The sequence below is a fragment of the Plectrocnemia conspersa genome, unplaced genomic scaffold (assembly GCF_051122295.1).
Source record: "Plectrocnemia conspersa isolate PC_06_02 unplaced genomic scaffold, ASM5112229v1 ptg000010l, whole genome shotgun sequence".
In the NCBI taxonomy this organism is placed as follows: Eukaryota; Metazoa; Arthropoda; class Insecta; order Trichoptera; family Polycentropodidae; genus Plectrocnemia; species Plectrocnemia conspersa.
In genome coordinates, this window is record NW_028277174.1 from 6,807,260 (window position 1) to 6,829,420 (window position 22,161).

The following is a 22,161-nucleotide window of genomic DNA, read 5'->3' on the forward strand; positions in this document are numbered from 1 at the left end:
TCATTTATAATATCAGTATTTTTTTTATCTAATCAACTAATTTAATTGTAAATGTAATAAATATTAATATACACTATAATTAGTATATATTCTGTTAGGTTTGGTTTGAATAATGTTTCGCAACTCTTACAGTGAATTTATATTATCAATAGGATAATTTAAAGCTCATTATTTTAATATGTTTTAGTGCACACTACATATAAAATGTTGCTTAATCTAATATTTTTAAATGATCATATTTAAATTTTTTATTATTGTAATGTACAAACAATTCGTTTTATGGAACTAAGTATTTAGTTAAATGCACGTTTATCTTAAAATAATTATCTGTTGATTCGCACCCTTAATTTATCAGAGAAGTGTTATATTTCTATTTGTAGAAATAGAAATAAAAGTATAACTATAAAATCGCTAACACAACTTTCTTGAATTCGTTTTTGAACAGCATTAAATAATTTGGAACTGATCTCACGTTTATTTTTTTTTTAATTTCTTTAATAAAAATTTAAATACGCCTTCATTCTGCATCTCAGATTATATATACTACTAAACCACCGAGGCTCAAAGCTCTTAATTTTAGATTTCAAGTCAAAATGTTTTTAATTAAATAATTATATAATTTAAAATGTTAAAAATTTAGCGAAAAGTTGATTAATCCTTGACACGTGTATCTATTAGATCTGTTGCGAATAACGGAGGGTTAATACTGTACATATATTTTTATGCAAATAAGGCTCAAGGTTTTCACCTGTCTGAATGATAAGAAACGAATGTTAGGGCTCTATAATGATTTATTTATTAATTCCCAGATTTAATTGAATTTTGTTTTTATTTTTTCAGGGTGGGATGTGATGCCGGCCGGGAGCAGGCGCCATGCCCAGTCCGCTGCTGCCCGCGGGCGGCCAGGACGCCAGTAGCGGCGCCCGGCGGCGCAAGCGCAAAAGGGACGATCCTCAGACGTCCGTCGCCTACGACGAGGTCGAAGAGATGAGTCCCGAGGAAGAGGCCGCGGCTTCGCCCCCCAGAGCGGCGCTCGCGGCTCCTCGCGCCCCCTCTCGACGCGACGCCGACGAGCGCAGCCTCTCCTCGGACGTAGAGCGCTTCGACGGCAAGATCGTGTACAACCCGGACGGCTCCGCGTACATCATCGAGGAGTCGGAGCTGTCCGACGAGGAGGCCAGCCTCGGAGCCCTCCCTCGCCTGCTCGGCGACGGCTGCATCGTGGACGGCCGAGGAGTGCAGGGAGAGTCGCCGCGCGAGTTCCCTCCCATCGCCAGCGCCGTCTACGTGTCCCGCCACCAGCTGTACGGGGCCCTGTGCGCCCTCGGGGCGCCGCCCAGGGCCCCCGACCCGCCCGCCGTGCACACGTACCGCGTCTTCAGCTTCAGGGACAAGTCGCGACCGGTGCCGCCCCAGGACCGGTTTCAGAGCCGCGACTGTCTCAGCGTCCCCGTCAAGCCCATCCTCATGTGCTTCGTGTGCAAGCTCAGCTTCGGCTACGCCAAGTCGTTCATCGCCCACGCGCAGACCGACCACGGGCTGTCGCTGCTCGACAGCGAGAAAGACGTCCTCGGACGCAAAAACTCCTCGGCGATTATCCAGTGCGTGGGGAAAGACAAAGAGCCGCTGGTGTCGTTCTTGGAGCCCGCGGGGACGGCGGGAGGGCTCGGTGCGCCGGCGCCTCCTCCCGCGCCCGCGGACGCAACGGAAGTTCCTAATTCTCTAATGAATAAACAGACAGACTCTAACGCTAGTGATAGTAATAACGATAGTTTACTCGATAACGGTTCCTGCGATAGGCGCGACGGCGTCGACAACGAGAGCGGCGGAGGCAACGGGAGCGGCGACCGAGGCTCCGGCGGATGGAGCGACCAGCCGCTCATCACCGTGCAGAACCCCCAAGCCATCAACGCGTCCATCCGAGGGCGCAGTCCCGGTTCGCCGGCGACGCCGCTGCCTCCGGGGCTGGCGTCTCTCTCGTCGCTGCCCGCCCCGCCGGCCTTCCTCTCCGGCACCACCATCGGCGTGTGCCCGGACCACCTCCAGGGTCGCCCCTCCGCCGCCGACTGCCCCAAGTGCGAGCTGATACTCGCCTCGAGTCGGATGGGCGGCTCGCTCGCCGGCATGCACAGTCGCAACTCGTGCAAGACTCTCAAATGTCCGAAGTGTAACTGGCATTACAAATATCAAGAGACGCTCGAGATCCACATGAAGGAGAAGCACCCCGAAGCGGAGACGAGCTGCATCTACTGCATAGCCGGACAGCCACATCCGCGGCTGGCGCGCGGCGAGACCTACACGTGCGGGTACAAGCCGTACAGATGCGAGGTATGCAACTACTCGACGACCACCAAGGGCAACCTCAGCATACACATGCAGTCGGACAAGCATCTCAACAACATGCAAGAGCTGCAGAACGGAGGCGGTGGCGCGGTCACCGGCGGAGAACCGCTGGCGCCTCAACCCCCGCCCCATACACCGCCGGGTCCTCACAAACCTCCCCCTGCACCTCACCACTCGCCCGTAGCGTCGCACAAGCCCAAGCCCACCTTCAGATGCGACGTCTGCAACTATGAAACCAACGTAGCGAGAAACCTCCGAATACACATGACTTCCGAAAAACACACGCACAACATGCTCGTCTTGCAACAGAACGTCAAGCACATGCAGACGCTCTCGGCGCTGCAGCATCAACACCAGCACGGACAGCAGCAGCTCGAAGGTCTGCTGCACTTCCATCCCGGCCTCCTACCGTCGGATAAGCCGCTCCCTAACGCCGAAGCGGCGCTCGCAGACATGGCCTACAACCAGGCGCTAATGATCCAGCTCATGACTGGAGGACCTCTTCCGGGACACGGCCCTCCAGACCTAGCGCCGCATCTCGATCTTGGCTTGAACCCCGATACAATGGAGCCGCCCCCGGAACCGGCGGACCCCGACCCCGATCGAACTTACACCTGTTGCGTGTGCAACTGTTTCTGCACCGACTCCCTCGAAGCGTTGGCGCAGCATCTGGCACAAGACCGAACCAAAGTGAGAGAGCAAGAGATTCTAGCCCTGGTCGCCGGCCACTACGTATGCAAGCTATGCACGTACAAGACGAACCTGAAAGCAAACTTCCAACTGCACTGCAAGACAGATAAGCACCTTCAGCGACTGCAACACGTGAATCACGTGAAAGAAGGAGGCCCGAGGAACGAGTGGAAGCTGAAATACGCTTCGGCCGCGGGAGGAGTGCAAGTGAGGTGTAACGCCTGCGATTACTACACGAACTCCGCGCATAAACTTCAGCTGCACGCAGCAGGAGCTAGACACGAAGCCGGAGCCCTACTTTTGAGGCTGTTGCGTTCGGCTCCCGTTGGAGCTAAATCCAGATGCGCGCTGTGCGGCTTCGTCGCACGCGCCCGTCTTCAGTTACTTCAGCACGCGAGATCGCTGCACCACCTTCAGATGGAGCAGATCCACCAGCTCCAGCGACGATCGGAAGGAAAAGACATGCCCGCCGACATCGGGGAAGTCTTCCAAGTCATGTCGCAGCCGGACCAATCCTTTGGCGAAAACGAATCAGGTACGGCATAATTCATTTATATTAACATCACCATCAAAAACACATATGCATACAATACATTGTTCTTCCTTACCGAATATTTTTTACGCAAACGGATATTCGTTTTTTCTAATAATTATATATTTTTCGATAATCATGCAGGACCACAGCTTTCTCTTTATGTGTTTTTTTCTTATATTATTATATATTTTCGGCCCGAGCGCCATATGTTGATTCGTTTAACCGACGAATAATTACCGGGACTTCTTCATTATTCTATTCGAACTTAAGTTTATGCACTTATCGACGCATCGTAATTATGAAATTGACGATGAAAGAACAAGCATTAAAAAATACACACATACGAAGCGCATACACGCAATTTAATGAACCATCTGCTGTCGAAACTCAGTTAGGTTGCATAAAATTAATAAATAAAATTTATAGCCAGCCCTTGAAATTGTAACATTATCGATGTTAAATGCACATTCAATAAGTGATAAGGAAGTATATATTTAGATACATAAAGTATAATTTTATAGAATGCTTTCTTTCATGGTTGTGTCAATAAAAAAAAAACGGTTTCCGATAACCGCACAACTACACAAAAGGATATCGTGTGAATCCTTCGTCGCATACAATCAGTTTAGTTTTTGACGTCGAAAAGGTAACTCGTGTTTGGTGCGTTCTTCAATAACTGAAAAATTGCTATACAGGTAAAATATTGCAAAATTATCATAATACTAATTATCAACAAATTTGCAAATTAAAATATAATTTTGCCTTATACTCATTTATAATAAAATATGTAATATTTTACTATATTTATTCATTAATTATAATGTTATTGATGTGTGCATTCATTTGTGTATGTATGACATACATGTGTATTTTTTTAAAGCTTTATCTACCCTTCTTGTAAACACTACGCCACACCTTGGTTTATTTTTGTGAAATGCGTCGTTATTTTTGTGGCGTTTTTTTTAATAGGTATACCAAATTTTAATTCAGTTTTCGGATTGTTTCCCAAACGATCGCAGACGATGGTTCGTGAACGTTGGAAAAAAATCAAATGTTTCTCAAATTGGTCGTCAGCCGCGACCGAGTCGGCATTTCCAATTACGCCCGTCGAAGATGCCAAAAGGCCAATACGAATCACAAGCGCTGACAAAAGAAATCGTATCACATGAGAAGAGAGCCACGGCGTTGTGTTGTGGCATTCTTCTTTCAAAACGTCCGATTCATTTCAATTTAATCCGATTCGTTACCCGCGCGGCGTGCCATTCCATAATTCAAAACCAGAGCTAGTAGATGCCTGCTAATAAAAAAAATGTATTATAAGAATAAACATAATGAATCGAGGAGTTCCGTGATTCGCTTTTCTCGTAATCGACTCTTTACAGCACACCGTTGTTGGTAGTCTCTCCTCTTCCGAGCGGATCTTAATGTGCGCGGACACATAACGACGTAACGAATCGTAACAAACGAATTTTAGTTAACAACGACTGCTAGAAAAAAATCGACGTCTCGCGACGAGTTCATTCACAGGTCAAATTGTAAAATTTATAGAATGGTAAAAGTTAAAAATCCAATTGGAATAAGTACATTCCTACTTGAAAGTATTTATTAGGTACTAGATTCTGATAAGACGCTTGAGAACGTGTAAACGTGAAACTAAGTTTATTCTCAATCAATATTTATAAATACATGATTTATCAGATGTCCTTCTATATATTTTTTCAATTGTATATTTTTTAAATATATATACATATATAAATTAATAATGAAAATCTTATAAGAAAAACTCTATTCAATTTTTTTTGTTGAATACATATCAAATATTCTAAAAGTAGTATTTTCAATATCTTATGTATATGTGAAAACTATCTCGATTTTAATTAAACATCACGATATTCGTCCATTAAAAAAATCTTGATCAACTGAATTTGTGATGATCTAATTTATAATTATATGATAATCACTAATTATGATCTCCCAGACACTATATTATACATTATATCGAATTCGAACCTATATCTTTTAATTTAATAATTCGGTACTCATTTATCGTGCTGATTACTTATAAAATCATTATTAAACACAAAATTGTATTAGTTTATAAGCTGCAAATATTGTTTCGAAACGCAGCTTATAGCGTAAAAAAAAGTTTAAGGTTTTTTACATTTGGAAATGATTAATATACGATGTCATATTTAATAGAAATACTAAAAATAGATATTTAATCTTACTCTTGAATTGCTATTTATTTAGAAAATTACATTTTAAAAACAAAAAATGCATAAAATAAGAAAATAGTAAACGATAAAATAATAATTATCTCATTGAAAAACTAAATAACTTTTAATACATTCTGTTGTGATCAATATACAATTTACTATTATATATGGGTAAAACTTTACTATTATATATGGGTGATATTTTACTAAAATACCTAAAAAATAAGTTTTTTAGTTTTTTGTTAATTAACCGTTACTTAAAAACAAATTTTAATTACAAAATGAGTTTCAAATTTCGAATAATGATAATTTCAATTTCAATAGGAGGTTTTTGTCAACTTTTCCTTCACCTAAATACAGATGGTATACATACTATATATTATACATAAATTTAACTAATTGTATATTTACCAAATTAGATAAATACTTTTTACTAACCATTTTTTAGCAGCAATTTCATAAAAAAAATTAAGGAAAAATAATAAAAATATTTTTCAGAATTGAAGAATTGCATTGAAAATATTTTTATTTTATTTTTTGGAAAAATTTTTTTTTTAATAAATTTAGATACTGTTTTTAATCGATTTGTTTTTAAGTTAATAATAGAATAAAAATATTATTCGCAAAAATAGATAGTTGCAGATGACAGCAGCGTTTTTATCAAATCTTTCAGTTTAATTTCATAATTCTTTGCAATTCTTAGCATTTAACATAATTACAGCACTGAAACTCAATGAAACTCAAAAATATATTTAATTGTATTTATTTTATTTTTAACATATTTTTCTAATTCTATAATATGAATTTAAAAAGAGTAAATATTACTATTTGTGTATTTTTTACGTCATATGTAGTATTTAATGACTTTTGTAACTACAATAACTGCCGTAGTTTTAATCAAACTTCCATAAAGCTTTTCTGAGAAATTAATTTCTTTTGGATCCAATTTTAGAATTTATAGCCTTAAAATACTCCTGGATTAGATTTTAAAAACTTAACATTTTTTAAATTGTTACTAATGTAATAGATAAAATACTATTTAAGTATAAAATATATCTTCCGAATAGTTTATTTCACATAGTTTACAAAAATAATTATTATTTTATTTAATTTATTTAATTTATTGTGTAAATTTATTTATTTTTCTTGAACTGATCATTAACTACACAGTAAAATCAACTTCGTTATAACCCTACGATCTTTATTTTTTTGTGTTATTCGTAGATTTATTTACATATATTAAAGTCAGCATAGTGTAGTCCGTAAGGTTCTAACAAAAGCTACGAGTTCGAACCCCGCAACAAAATCGAATTTAAAATTTATACAAAATGCACCAACTGTAAAGTAAAATCTATTGATTGTAATTTATAACAATAGTATTAATTATATAGATATCAAATTATAAGACTTTCAGCCTGGTATTTTAATACTTGAATGTAGGTTTTATGTTTGTACTGATTAACTCACCCCGGTGGTACTGATTTACCCCATTGTAACACATCGGGTTCATGTTGCAATAAAAAATTAAAAGTTCTAAATTTTTTTATATTATAAACTTATTGAGTACATTTTATTTCTGAGTCATGTGTGTATGGAGGATATAACAATTTTTGTGGTGACGTTAAGAGCCGTAGTTTTAATCAGATTTCAATAAAAAAAATCTGAAAAATTAGGTTTGAAAATATTTTAGATAAATTCGTCAAGCAACAGAAATTTAAAAAATCGTAGCTTTGCTAAAAATAATATTAGAGAAAAAAGTACAAAAATTAAAAATTTCATTTAACTGAAATAAAAAAAAAACTTTTGAAATTAAAAAAAAAACAGACATTTTTATAAACAAAAATCTATTTTATTCAACGGATTTTTTATTATTAATTCATATCTTATTCAATTTATTTACAACTCACATTATATTTTTTTCAGAAAGAAATTACAATTTTTGAAAAGTATCTTTCAAGCAATTTTATAAAGTAAATTAAAATAAAAGAGGCTGAATAATATGATTATTTAATCATTAAATTTCCAGAAATTCGTAAAAAATATAGAATGCAAATAATGCGCCGATTCATCGTTCACTTCTACCACAACTTTTGATAAGAAAATATTCCACGTGCCCACTCATGTGGGCACGTGCTGAAAAAGTCATACAAATAAAATCACCATTTTTTATTATTTTTTTAATGAGCAAAATAATGAAATCAAATTTTCTGTAAACAAAAAAAAACATTACTTTATTTATATGAATTAATAACCTAATTTTATTTGTATTGCTAATGCCGACACGCGGGTGTGCGAATGAATGGAATATTTCGATCATACGAAGATGCGCGGGCGCGTGCAAAAAAGCGTCCGAGTTCGCGCAGCAGCATCCTCGGCGTCGCGGTAATGGCATAATCACACACACTCGAAATTAAATTTAAACTTGAGCATTTAGAAAACTGGTTTTTGACGCGCGCGCCTTGTACGGCGACGCGCGCTATTGGCCGGTTGAGACCACGCCTGCAGGTGGTGGGAGGCGTAGACGATGACACGCCGCAATCAGCGCTCGACAATTAAACCAATTAAAACACCCGCCGCTAATTTAATTGCCGCCCACGTAATAAGTGACTATAGAACTTATTTCAAATGCTATAAAGTCGATAATCGTTTGCGCTTGATTCAGACCACTAACGACATTCCAAATTTGGAACTACTTAAATTAGTAATAATTATAATTGCCATTGTGTTGCATATGAAATGTCATATTTTTAATCAATTTTCTATAATTATTTTGTGGCAACCCTAATATATCAAGTTACATTTTTTATGTGAATTTTAAAAAATATTACATTTGTTATTCTCGATTGTAAAAAAATAAGTTATTTTTTTATAAACAGTTTAATCAGTCACATGAAGCTTACAATACGCATTTTTGTGTGTCAAGCATCTCATTTTTAAATACACAACAATAGATTTAAAACGCCTTTTTTTAATAATATATGATAAATACTAATTTGAAGCTCTCGATATTTGTATAATCTATTTATAAAAATTGTAATAACTCAATAATTTCTTATCAACAATGTCGTAACGGATTTGAAAAATATTCATAGTACAACTTCCACCTAAAAATATGGAATAAAATATATGTAGATACCACCTACTTTAATAAAATATTTTACATTTGTATGTATCGTCAAAAGCTTTCAATTTATTTTCCTGTTATTTTTGCATTTATTTTATTGTAACGTCCCAAAACTAATTTATCGACATATTGTCCTCATGCACCTGAGATTTTTTCATACGTGCACCGACAGACAAAGAAGATTTCGGCCGTGCTTTTAATGTCACACGTGTATTCTTCGCTAAACGTACAATAGTTTTTACCTGAAAGTAATTGTTTAGCAAGAAAGCGGTTCACACGGCCATTGGTCAAATAGTAATACGTATCATTGTTTCTTCTATTCAATATCTCAGTTTCTCTACATTTTTACAACAATGCGTTTCCGCACAATACCCAATGCATATGTGTATAGAAATAAGAATACTTTTAGAAAAATTTATATAAATACTCATGTGTTTTTTTCTGTTTTATTTTTACAGATAATAAAGAGCCAATCGATCAAAAACCAGAACTGAATCATGAACAACAAATGCTGAAATTTTTGGAACAACAGCAGCATTTACATCAACAGATGCAACAGCAGATGCAGCAGCAACATCAGCAGCAGCAACAACACCTATCGCAGCAGCAGCAACAGCAGCAATCGCAACAGCAGCAGCAGTCGCAAGAAGAAAATAATACAGATCAACACTCTTGTCCTTTCTGTAATTTCACATGCGATTCTGAACTTCGTCTCCAAGCTCACGTCGTAGCTCAACATGGGGCGCCAACTCCTACTCCGCCAGCTTTCCTCTGTCCGCTCTGTCAAGACGGTTTCAGAGACAGGCCCGCATTAGAGCGACACGTGATGCAAATTCATTCGGTTAACTCTGAAGGATTGCAACGACTTCTTATGTTAGTGGACCAAAGCCATTGGCTGAACAGCACGAGACTCGTGAGCCCCGATTCAGTGGCGAGCAGTAAAGATTCTGCGCAGAAAAACGACTCCGCCAATCTCGAAGAGGAGAGAGAAATATCTTCACCGCACAGCGAAGAAAACACCGAATTCGAAATGGAGAGATGCACGACGTGCATGAAAAATTTTAGAAATATCGACGAGTTGTGCATACACCAAAACGATACGGGTCATCTAGAACTGAAACAAACCCCTCAAGGCCCGGGTTATCTCTGTTGGAAGAAAGGCTGCAATCAATACTTCAACAACGCTCAGGCGCTGCAGATGCATTTCAAAGAGATCCACGCGAAAAACTCCATATCAAACATGTCAGTGTCGGAAAAACACGTATATAAATATAGATGTAATCAATGCAGTTTAGCTTTTAAAACTATGGAAAAGTTGCAATTGCATTCGCAATATCATATGATCAGAGACGCGACGAAGTGCGTTTTATGCGGTCGCAGCTTCCGGTCTATTTTGGCGCTGCAAAAACACGTCGAAACTTCGCATTCGGAACTTACGGACGAAGAAGTCGCGGCTTTTAAACAGAGCCTGCTCAACAATCCTCTGTTGCTGGCTGGACTTCAAGGTCAAGTACTTGACAGTTCGACTACCGAATTACTGAAGAAAGAATCTCTCAAATTGACCGAAGAGGAAATGATGGAGCTGGAAGAGAGTAAAGATATGAACAATATGAGTAACGAAGACGGCAATCAAGTCGACGGCGAAGGCTCCGACGATTCTATCGTATATAAAGATCAATTATTTTTAGAAGATTATTTAAATTCGCAAGCGATGGCCGAAGATTCGTACAACGATCCGAATAGAAAATACAAATGCCACCGCTGCAAAGTGGCCTTCACCAGACAATCTTATTTGACGTCACATAACAAGACGCTATTGCACAGAAAGGGCGAAAAGCTGACCTATCCCATGGAAAAGTATCTTGATCCGAACAGGCCGTTCAAATGCGACGTGTGCAAAGAGTCGTTCACGCAAAAGAACATACTCTTAGTGCATTATAATAGCGTGAGTCATCTGCATAAATTGAAGAGGGCCATGCAAGAGCAACAAAACAATAACAACGTGACGCCTAGTTCTCCGGGCGTCGGCGGTACTCTCAATTCGTCCAATTTGGCGCTGACGCCCAAGAGCACGTCCAGCGAGGAAGATGATAAAAAGCGGTACAAATGCAATATATGCAAAGTGGCGTATACACAAGGAAGCACGTTAGATATTCATATGCGATCTGTTTTGCATCAGACTAGAGCGAGTAAATTGCAAGATTTAGCCATATCGGGTCAGATCGATTTATCTAAACCGCTCATAGAACAGCCGGATAATAAACAGGATCCCGCGAAAATATTCCAAGACATGCTGTCGCCTAAAAACACATCCCCTTCGTCTTCTTCGAGCGGTGGGAATAGGGGTGCATCCCCCGGGGCGCCCCCCTCTCCTTTAACCGCGACGAACCAGCCGCTAGCCTGCGAGAAATGCCATGCATTATTCTCTTCGCAAGAGCAGCTCAGTGCGCATCGAGCGCTCTATTGTATCTTCGGCGCCGGGAGCGCCGCGCTAGCGGCCGCCGGTTTGGCCCACCTGGACCAGCATTCCGACGCAGACATGGTGGCCAAGACAAACCTCCCCAAGAGGAACAACTCTCAAATATACAAACACTTGCTCGAGTCGTTCGGCTTCGATTTAGTCATGCAATACAACGAGAACCACCAGCGACGACAGCTGAAAATTCAGCGCGAAAACGAAGAGAAAGAAAATCAGCGGATACCGACGCCTCCGGCGCCCCCCGTCGAGCCGGAACCGGAAGCGATCAAACTAGAAGAAGAACAGCCGGAAGTCGAACTACCAGAAGTCGCCAAATCCACGTGTCAACACTGCAATAAAGAATTTTCGAGTGTGTGGGTGCTGAAAACGCACTGTGAAGAAGTTCACAAGGATAAAGTGCCACTGGAGTTTTTAGAACAGTTCGCCGAACAATTCAAAAACGAATACGAAAAGAAGACTGTTGTCGTCACCGCGGCTACTTCGTCGACCGTTTCTTCGAGTCCGAGAGTGACGTCTCCGAATACCGATGCGCGACCGCCTTCAAATTCGGCGCCCCCAGCGTCGTCGGAAGCTGAAAACGCCGACGAGCGAGAGAACGGAAACGGAAATCACGACGAGAGGCCCTCGTCTCGCAACACGCCCGCCCTTCAGCTGGCTCAGCACATGAGCGAAGTTCAAGCCGCCCTCGGAGTTATGCAACTGCAGCAACAGTTGGGTCAATTGCATCCGGTCGTGGCGCAAATGTTATCAATGGGACTACCTCTCGGATTGAACGTCGGAGCTTTGGCGGCCATGAACCTGCAGCCGCCGTTAGTGCCAATGATGCTGCCGCCTCCGCCCTTCGACCAGCTTTCGATGGGGGGAAACTATTCACCCCAAGATGGACAAGCGGCCCTCCTGAAACAGCAGCACGCCATGATGCAACATCAACAAGTGGTGAGTCTATTAAAAAAATTTGCATATCAAAAAACGTATTTACGACGTTTTCTTATCGCTTTAAAAAGAATTTGATAAAGTATAATAGTAAATTACAAAAATACCAACTTTCTTTCTTAGAATGGTTTATCTACTCGAGCTTATCAAGGGTGTATAAATAATACAAAAATCTGGGTTTTAGCTTTCATTTCGTTCTAGTCGTCGTTCAAGCTATACTGTTCCATATTTAAATTTAATTAATATATAAAATGGTTCATTTGGAACTATCTAAAACACATACGATCGTATGTTACTTGGTGAGTTTTTATTTTGATAAATTAGTACATATTTTAATTACTATATATTAAGTCATTATTATTTTTAATTAAATTTTAAAGCATACGATTCATCTATGTAGATAGAATATATATTATTATAGTTTTTTTATTTACATTTGTTTATCAATAAATGTCGTTAGTTTTTTTAATAATTCACTCAAGCTTAGTGTAAAAAAATGATCGTTAACCTTATAAAGTCAGTAAATATTAATAAATCAAGAAAAACAACACATTCGTACTTATGTAATAAATTGACGTAAAAGCTTATTTTTGGTTCTGTGTCAAAAACAATATGTAATATAAATTTGTTTTATAGAATCATATAATTATTTTTTTATAAAACATAAGTTATAATTTTAAGACCATTAGTATAATTTATGAAATATTAAGGAACGTAACTGAAAAAATACATTAATTTATAGCTTATAAAGTAAAGAATTCTGCTTATAAAGGATATTTAACATAAATCTCTTAAGTGATGTTTTTATTTTTTTTCATATCAAACTTGACCGATTATTTATTTTTAACAAATAAATATTAATATTTAAATATTATAATATATGCTTATGTTTTTGGAAAAAGTTGCCAAAATATTTATTAATTTTATAATTATTTAATAAGTCTCACACCATACTTTAATGATAATTAAAAAATGACATAATACAATATATTATAATGTTTTAAATAGTTAAAATATCTTTGGAATATGATATTTTTATTAATTTTATAATTAGTTTATAAATTTCACACATAACTTGTGTGATCATTAAAACATCCCATAAGTAATTATTGACATTAAATATTTTTATTTTATTATATTATAATAAGGATAATATTCTAATATATACATGGAATGTGTAATTATAAATTATTTTATTGTTATTTAATACATCTCACACAACTAATTAATTCATTTAATATTGATTTTAATACATTTTAATATAGAGACATATGAAAATTTAATATTTAAAGGAAATTTGTCCAAAATATCTTTAGATTATGTTATTTTAATTAATTTCATAAATATCACAACAAACTTTAATGAATATTAAAATATATAGATGCATATATTATATAATACTTTTTTAATATGGTATTTATTATTTATTTTATAAGTATTTAATAAATCTCACACCACACAATGCCAAAATTAAAAAATGTCTTTAATTTATTTAAAACATAAAATATTGATCTAATTGTATTTTAATATAAAGACTATAGGTAGTAATTTTTTAAAGATTTTTTTTATTAATTTTATTATAATAATTCACACGTTACTTGGGCAAACATTAGAAAAATACACAATTAATAATGAACATAGAAACATAATATATTGTAATATTTTAAAGTAAATTCGTCAGGAATATTTCTAGAATACGTTAATCTTAATAATTTCGTCAATCTCACAGCAAAATTTAATGAATATTATAAGCTAATTAAGGGCATATTATACTATAGAGACATAATATATTCTAATATTTTTAATGAAAATTTTCTAAGATATCTTTGGAATAGGTTTTTTTATTGTATTGTTACCAATCTTGGAAAAACAATAAAAAAATACATAGCTAATTAAGAACACTAAATTTTTATAATATGAAGGCAAACGTTTTCAAGGAAAGTTGTCAAAAATGTCTTTTGAATATGTTATTTTTATTTAATTTATAATTATTCAGTAAATCTCACACCTAACTATGGCAAAATTCATAATTTATTAAGAACATAAAATATTAATTTTATGTTATTTTAACATAGAGGCTATATATATAAAAGTGGTCAAAATTTCTTTGAAATGTGCTATTTTTATTCATTTTATAATTAAAGAATAAATCTCACAATATAGTTGGGCAAACAATAAAAAAATAAACAACTAATTAAGAAGATTAAATATTAATTTTAATATATTATAATATATGGTAATACATATTAAAAAAATATATTCTGGAATATATTATTATTGAACATGGGTGATCATTAATAATCCTTATGACAAATATTTAACATTAAATATTGCTGTTACCATATTAAAATCTAATACATTTCTAAAAATATTGTTTTTAAAGCATTATCTGCGTGCGATCTATTTTTTTACACCTGTCATTAAAAAATGCCGAATTTTGTAAGGCATTTATTAAATGTTTGTAAGCATTAATCTTTATTTATGTCGTTCTTTTTTCGTATGTGATATATTGTTCCACATTATGTCAAACCCCAACTCACCTATGCGCTTCTTAGAAAAGCTACACACGTATGAAAGGAATTCACATTGTTGCAAATGCGCGGCAATCTACGAAGTGCACGTGTGTGATTTTCGAAGTATCCGCAAATTAAATAGCCCTAAATCTTTCCGTTCAGGATTAGAACGAACGAAACTCTTACCTGGCCGAATCATTACAATTTTCGCTCGCAACGTGTTTTTCTGCCGGTTAAATAATGGCACGATATCATCTCTTGGCAGAAGAGAATTTCGGGTATTCTGTGCATTGTATTGTCCCATGTTTGTATAGGGCCATTCTCCTGGTGCGAGCATTGTAATGATGGGCCACAAAGGGCGACAGAAGGGGACGGCATTACCGAGCATTGTTCCAAAGGGCTAAAATTTAGACTAGAAAAGGATATACTATTTTATTATTGAACTTTTTTTCGTCCTTATACGACTCCGCGATGATATTTACCTGAGCGATGTTTTGTTAGCTGCAGTCGCCTGCATATGTGAGCCTTTTTTGTTACTTGTGTAACGTATTCAGTTGATAGCTTCAAATTAACGTTGCATATTATTTTATTTCTACGACCTTCCATGTTCACTAAATTTGACAAAAGCACCCACCTGTTGAGTTGCAATTTATCTTAAGCACATTTAAGACAATGCATTTATATGAATAGACTTCTCAGACGTTTCTTAACGGTGGTCTCTATTGTTTTACCCATAACTATTTCTTTTACCTGTACGCATATTGTCTTTAAGGGTTTATTGTTTTATGTTTCACTACTAGGAAGATGTATTAGAACGAATTGTACAATACCATTGAACGTAAACAGTTTTTCGAATGTTTAAATAGCTATTATAAATCAATATTTTTTTATTGTTGCAGGCAAATGCAGCGGCCGCCAACCAAAAGCGGGCTCGCACTCGAATCACCGACGAGCAGTTGAAGATTTTAAGAGCGCATTTCGATATCAACAATTCGCCGAGCGAAGATGCTATTCACGAGATGGCCAGCCAGTCTGGACTCCCGCCCAAGGTCATCAAGCATTGGTTCAGAAACACGTTGTTCAAAGAAAGACAGAGAAACAAAGACTCGCCGTACAACTTCAACAACCCTCCGTCGACGACCCTCAATTTGGAAGAATACGAAAAGACCGGAGAGACCAAAGTGACCCCTTTGAATTCGTCGGCCAGTTCGGACGAGGGAAAACCGCCGCCTGAAAAAAAGGCAAAATCATCGCCGACTCCGACGCCGACGCCGACGCCCAACAACATGTTCAATCAACCGGAAAATTTAGTCAAAACCGAACCGAGCGACGAGCCGATCTCTGACGAACATACTAAATACAACTCGTACGATAATAAACATCAAGAAGATAAAATGTTCAACTTTCCGATCGGACTGCCGCCACAGAGCCCTGTGTCGAGTCAGGCCGGATCCGATCATCATGCGCAAAATATGTCATCGCGGCCGCAAACGCCTAATCATCTATCACTGAGCTCTATCATACAATCTCAAATAGAATCTATACCGGCGTCTGCAATTCCTCAAGTCCAACAAATGGCCGGTCAAAACCATCCGTCGATGTTGCCGCCGAAACTCACGCCGCAAAACTTCGCTTCCCCAAACAACTTGCCCCCGAATGTCTTACCTATGACCCCAAACAGAAGCTTAAGCCCTGGTCGAGGCTTAAATGAATTCGGACTTTCCGGGGGCAATTCAAATGGGTCTAACAGTTCCGGAGGATCGTCCGGAAAGCGCGCGAACCGCACCCGATTTACGGACTATCAAATTAAAGTACTGCAGGAGTTTTTCGAGAACAACGCGTATCCCAAAGACGACGACTTAGAATACCTGTCGAAATTGCTGGGATTGAGTCCACGCGTTATAGTAGTTTGGTTTCAAAATGCGAGGCAAAAAGCGAGGAAAGTATACGAGAATCAACCGGCTGTCGAACAGCCGCTTCCCGGTATTCCAGACGAGGCGGGAGCCAATCGCTTTCAGAGGACTCCCGGTCTGAATTATCAATGCAAGAAATGCCAATTAGTATTCCAGCGTTATTACGAATTGATTCGCCATCAAAAGACGCATTGCTTCAAGGAAGAAGACGCCAAGAGGTCCGCTCAGGCTCAAGCGGCGGCGGCTCAAGTGGCCGCGACCCTCAGCAGCGAAGATTCGAACTCGAGCACCACCACTGTAGAACCTCATCATCTGGTGCCGCAGATACAGCACAGAGATAGCGCGCCTCCGCAGCATCACAGCGTGCCAGCAAGCCCGGTAATGAATATTCCGCAACCGCCTATTACGCCAACGCCTTCAGCTTCCAATTATCAATTGTCGCCGGTAACGACGCCGACGCCCAACGAAAGAACGCCGAACGACAGAGAGCAGAAAGAAGGAACATTTCAATGTGATAAATGTAATCTAGTCTTTCCTCGTTTCGAGCTGTGGCGCGAGCATCAATTAGTCCATATAATGAATCCTAATTTGTTTCCAACTTATCCACCAGATTCACCTTTCGGCATTCTTCAACAACATGCTCAATTGCAACAGTTAAACGCGTCGCTGGGGAACAGCGACCAGATGGGAGTTCCTCACCCGTTGATGTCGATGTTGAACAATCAGGCGAACAAGAGGAAATTCGACGAGTTTGAAGTGGAAGTCGATTCGGGCGATCAACCCAAAGATAAAAGACTGCGCACCACCATATTGCCGGAGCAATTAGATTATTTGTACCAAAAGTACCAGGTCGAATCGAATCCATCCAGGAAGATGTTAGAAAACATCGCGAGAGAGGTCGGACTGAAGAAGAGAGTCGTTCAAGTCTGGTTCCAAAACACGAGAGCGAGAGAGAGAAAGGGCCAGTTCAGAGCGCACGCTCAGGTGATCAACAAGAGATGTCCCTTTTGCCCTGCGCTTTTCAAAGTGAAGAGCGCTTTAGAAAGCCATCTGACTACTAAGCACGCCGATCAATGTTCGCGGGGAGAAATAAACATCGACGCGCTGCCGGACGAAGAACTCAGCATGGAGTCGTCGCCCAGCTTCGGATCACAACAAGGAGATAAGCCAGGAAATTTTTCGCAAGGGGGGGCAAATATGATGCCCCCCTTATTTCCGCCCTTTCATCCAGATATGGAGAAATTTATTAAGCAATATAACGAAGAATCGATGAAGAGATACATCACCGAGCTCCAGGCTCACGCCGCAGCCCAGCAGAACGGGGACGAACCTAAAGAGCAGTCGAGTCGACCGGAAGGGGAAATCCCTTTAGATCTCAGTAAACCGGTAGACTTGTCTAGGCCGATGAAGGTAAACATGGACCACGAGCGCAACGCGTGCGAGCCCGGACCGCCGACAGATCTGAGCGAAAGATCTCTGTGCGACGAAAGATCGGATAGCATGTCGGAGACGACGGAGTTTTACGACGACGAGAGCAATCCTACGTCGCCGAGTTCTACCCAAAGCAACCAGAGACAGAATTCATCAGGAGGCAACAGCAAGAGATTCAGAACTCAAATGTCATCACTGCAAGTAAAAATCATGAAGTCGCTGTTTGGAGATTACAAGACGCCGACGATGGCCGAATGCGAGATGCTGGGAAGGGAGATCGGCCTGCCGAAGCGCGTAGTGCAAGTGTGGTTTCAGAACGCTCGCGCCAAAGAGAAGAAGCACAAGCTGGCGATGCAGAAATCTGGAGGGTCCGAATCTGAACCCAGAGGTCCGGAAGACTGCAAGTACTGTCAGTTCAAATACAGTCACAAGTATTCGGTGCAAGACCACGTGTTCACCAAGGGTCACATTGCGGCAGTTCGCGCCGCTTTAGAGGGCAGTTCGGTTCCTAGAGAAGACAACGGCCCTCTGGCCCTCCTGATGGCCGCCAGACTGGAAGGTCGCGAAGACGAGCTCCTGAGGAGGCTGTGCGCCTCAGCTTCTCCCGCTGCTCCTTCAAGACCGCTGCTGCCATCCTACCCGCCCAACGGTGAGTGTCCGACTTAGACCTGCCTAGTGTCTCGTCATAACTGTGATCTTTGTTTTAATGTTTTCGTAAACCTCGCTTTCTTATAAAGTTATATAAATAATCGACTTTGTGCTACGTTCGATAAAAGGACACTACAAAAAATACCCGATCCACAAATCCACCCAAAATTCATTAATTTTTGGACAAGTTTTTTTTTGTTTTTATATAGGACTGCAATTAATTATTATTATTATATTATATTTTAATATTATTTTTCCTAATTTCGACGATTCATAGTGATGATTGTGTAAATTGAATATTGTATTTATTTGTATGTGACGTTTTATTTGCATTTTTTTTGTTTTTGTATTAAGACTAGAAAAAAACTATTATTTTTTTAAGTTTGTACATAATAATATTATTAATTATATTATATATCTGAAATATATAGACGTTTATCAAAATTATTTTTTATGTTTTTATTTTATTTTCATTATTTATTATATATATATATATTTTTATGTTTGCTTATGATTTGACATTTACACATACACAAATACCAACACACACATGCTTAAAAATAATTTATTCACGTCTAGTTAGCATCGGAATGAAATTTTCTCACACTCGACGCAACCCGTTTGATATAAAGTGGTCTACCCCTTATTACAGACACCTCGCTCTTCTTAAAAAGATAATTACCGAACCCTCGTCGGAATTCGCTTTGACCATATTTTCATACTGCAAACGCATTAAACTAGTTTTAAGTATCATAAACGAACGGTGAGTTTGACAAAAAATAAAACCCGTCCTGTACGTGACAACGTCTGTTAACGAACATTATGCCAAACAATAGTCGTAATAATAAACGTCGGTTTGAATGAAAAAAGTGTATTATAGTTATAGTGGAACGTTCGCGGAATAAAATTCTCGTTCTTATCTGTATTAAGTGATTAATCACACATTTGACGTTTTTCGCGAGTTTAATTGGCGTCGGGCAACTACACTTTTTGCATAAAACATAAACAGTTTTTGCCTTTGCGAGACCATTATCTGAATCGTTCATTATTTTTCTAGAGCGTGACAAATTTCTCTAATGAAAACAACAATTTTGCAATATCGCAATTGCACACATTTAACAGTAGAAAATAAGTAAATTGAAATTTCATAATTTATTCTTTAGGGCATTAGTTTCGCTACGACTTTTAAATAATATAAATAAAATAATAAAAACTGCATCTGTACGACATAATTTTTACATTGCGTAGCTATCGTATTATATTATTGTCGCTGAGTAATAACAATCGATTGAAAATCACTGTAACGCTATTTTATTAACTAAAAAAAGTTAATTGAATTATAAAACGGATTATGCGTTCGACTATTTCAATATAGATATTGGTTTATATCTAAACATATACTGTGCCAACTTTTACACACACACGCTACGGTTTTAACTAATTGTTCATATCAAAATGAATCGCCGAACATGTTTTCATTTTGAAGGGCGTCCCTTTGAATTGACCAAAGGGAGGAAGCCTCAAGGACACCCGGGGGGGAATAAATGAGCAATTATTCAAATGAAATCCTCATTGTCTACGAAGCGGACAGCAGCTGACGTGATTTTTTACTTCACACACTTTTCAAAACTTACAATATAATGGCGATACTGTGTTGCCGTGCATTCAGATGACCCCTGGTCTCTTTGGGTCCTTGGAAAGGAAGCAGTTATTTATTTTCACTGCGGCATTGCCAATAGCGCGCCGCACATACAAATTATCAGATCTTATACACATACATTATACAAACACACATATTATATTTAAAAAAAACACGCGTGCGAAGATGAAGAATTCATATCTGATGGTACGTATCAAACCGTTCTTGGAAGTTTTCGTAAAAATGGCGCCTGGAATATGCTAATCGAATTTTAAGATTCAACGTAGTAACCGAATCGTTTCTATTCTGGCGATAGCTTTCATATTATTCGATATTTACTACATAATATACTAAGACAATAAGGTATGTGATTCATAATAAAAAAATTTTGATCAACTTAAATTCTTTGTGATATTAGCAATATTTTTATATATATATATATATATAATGTAATTAATATAATAATCTAAAAGATCTATTTGCATATTGACGTAATTATTATTTTAATATTTATGTAATATTGCGTCATACAATTAATTTGACTATTTATTGATAGCATTTTCCTTAATAGTTAATTAAATTGTGCAGCACAAAAAATATCATTATTTTCTCTGTTTTTATATATATATTTATTAATTATCTGAATTTTTATGATAATCTCACGTTTTCAACTAAAAATTAATATGAATGAGCTTGTCAATTTATACAATAAGCATTTTTTAATGTTTTAATAATATTAGGAATTAATTTGTGACCGTAAAAAAATATTTAGGGTAGGATTTTTATCACGTGATTTAGATAATCTGGTAAGTGAAATAATTTATTACTTTTTTATTTGAAATTTCCTGATCATTAAATCTGTAAATCTGACCACCCCGCGTGTCACGTCGAGCAAAAGGGTTAAATGTTTGTACACAATCGTTTATATCGAGTTACCTTTTGACGGTGCGCGTTTTGGATATTTTCTAGATCTTTGTCCGTATTTAATTTTTATAGTGTTTGTATGCATTTATTCATCTCACGCATGCGTCGCGACGGTGCAATATGCAAATATTTACCCATAGACTCTCCTCGGTCCAAAAGGAGTGAAAAGGATTGAGGTTTTTGTACCCTAAACGGCACGCGTTCGCCTAGCTTCAATTATTATTCTAATTTTTTCTTCTAATTTGAATATTTTCTTCAGATTCAGATGCAAAATCATATGTGTATATACACGTAACATAATACATAGTTTATTCTATATTGACGTATTATATCGTACGTTAGCTCGTGCTTGAATTGATTAACTGTAACGATATATTTATATATGAAAAAGGGGGAATAAAACGGTTGAACGCAATGACTATAAATAAATACATATTTTTACATTCCTTTATATTAACACAATACGTTCTATATTCTAAGCATTCTAAACATAACTGTGCTCGAAAAATCATATACATTTCGCAATAATTACAGTTTTATATAAAAATACACGTTTGTAAGATTGATCATCTGGGATTTTGAGCGTTTAGATTTTCACATGAATCGTATGAATAACATCATTTGTACAGTCAACGCGTTTAAACGGCATAATTTATAAGATACACGTACACGTAGAAAATTGCCATAACTGTATCACGAATTTGTCGCGTAATTGAGATGCGACAAGGAAGTTTTGTATGTGTGTATTATGATATTTTTTTAAGAGACGAAAA

At 37.7% G+C, this 22,161-nt stretch overlaps 1 protein-coding gene across 2 annotated transcripts in view; it reads left to right on the forward strand.

Annotated features, from left to right (window-relative positions):
* zfh2 (Zn finger homeodomain 2) overlaps positions 1-19,266 on the forward strand; it is an 84,163-nt gene extending 64,897 nt beyond the window's left edge. The window contains exons 2-5 of one of the 2 annotated variants that reach the window (XM_088195017.1): positions 841-3,568; positions 9,367-12,323; positions 15,733-17,124; positions 17,357-17,546. In XM_088195017.1, the coding sequence (XP_088051143.1) occupies positions 874-3,568; positions 9,367-12,323; positions 15,733-17,124; positions 17,357-17,404 (7,092 nt within the window). In that variant the 5' untranslated portion in view covers positions 841-873 and the 3' untranslated portion in view covers positions 17,405-17,546. Of the gene's footprint in view, positions 1-840; positions 3,569-9,366; positions 12,324-15,732 lie in introns of both variants that reach the window. The other variant, XM_088195016.1, reaches the window with a different exon arrangement.
* Positions 19,267-22,161: the final 2,895 nt, after the last annotated feature.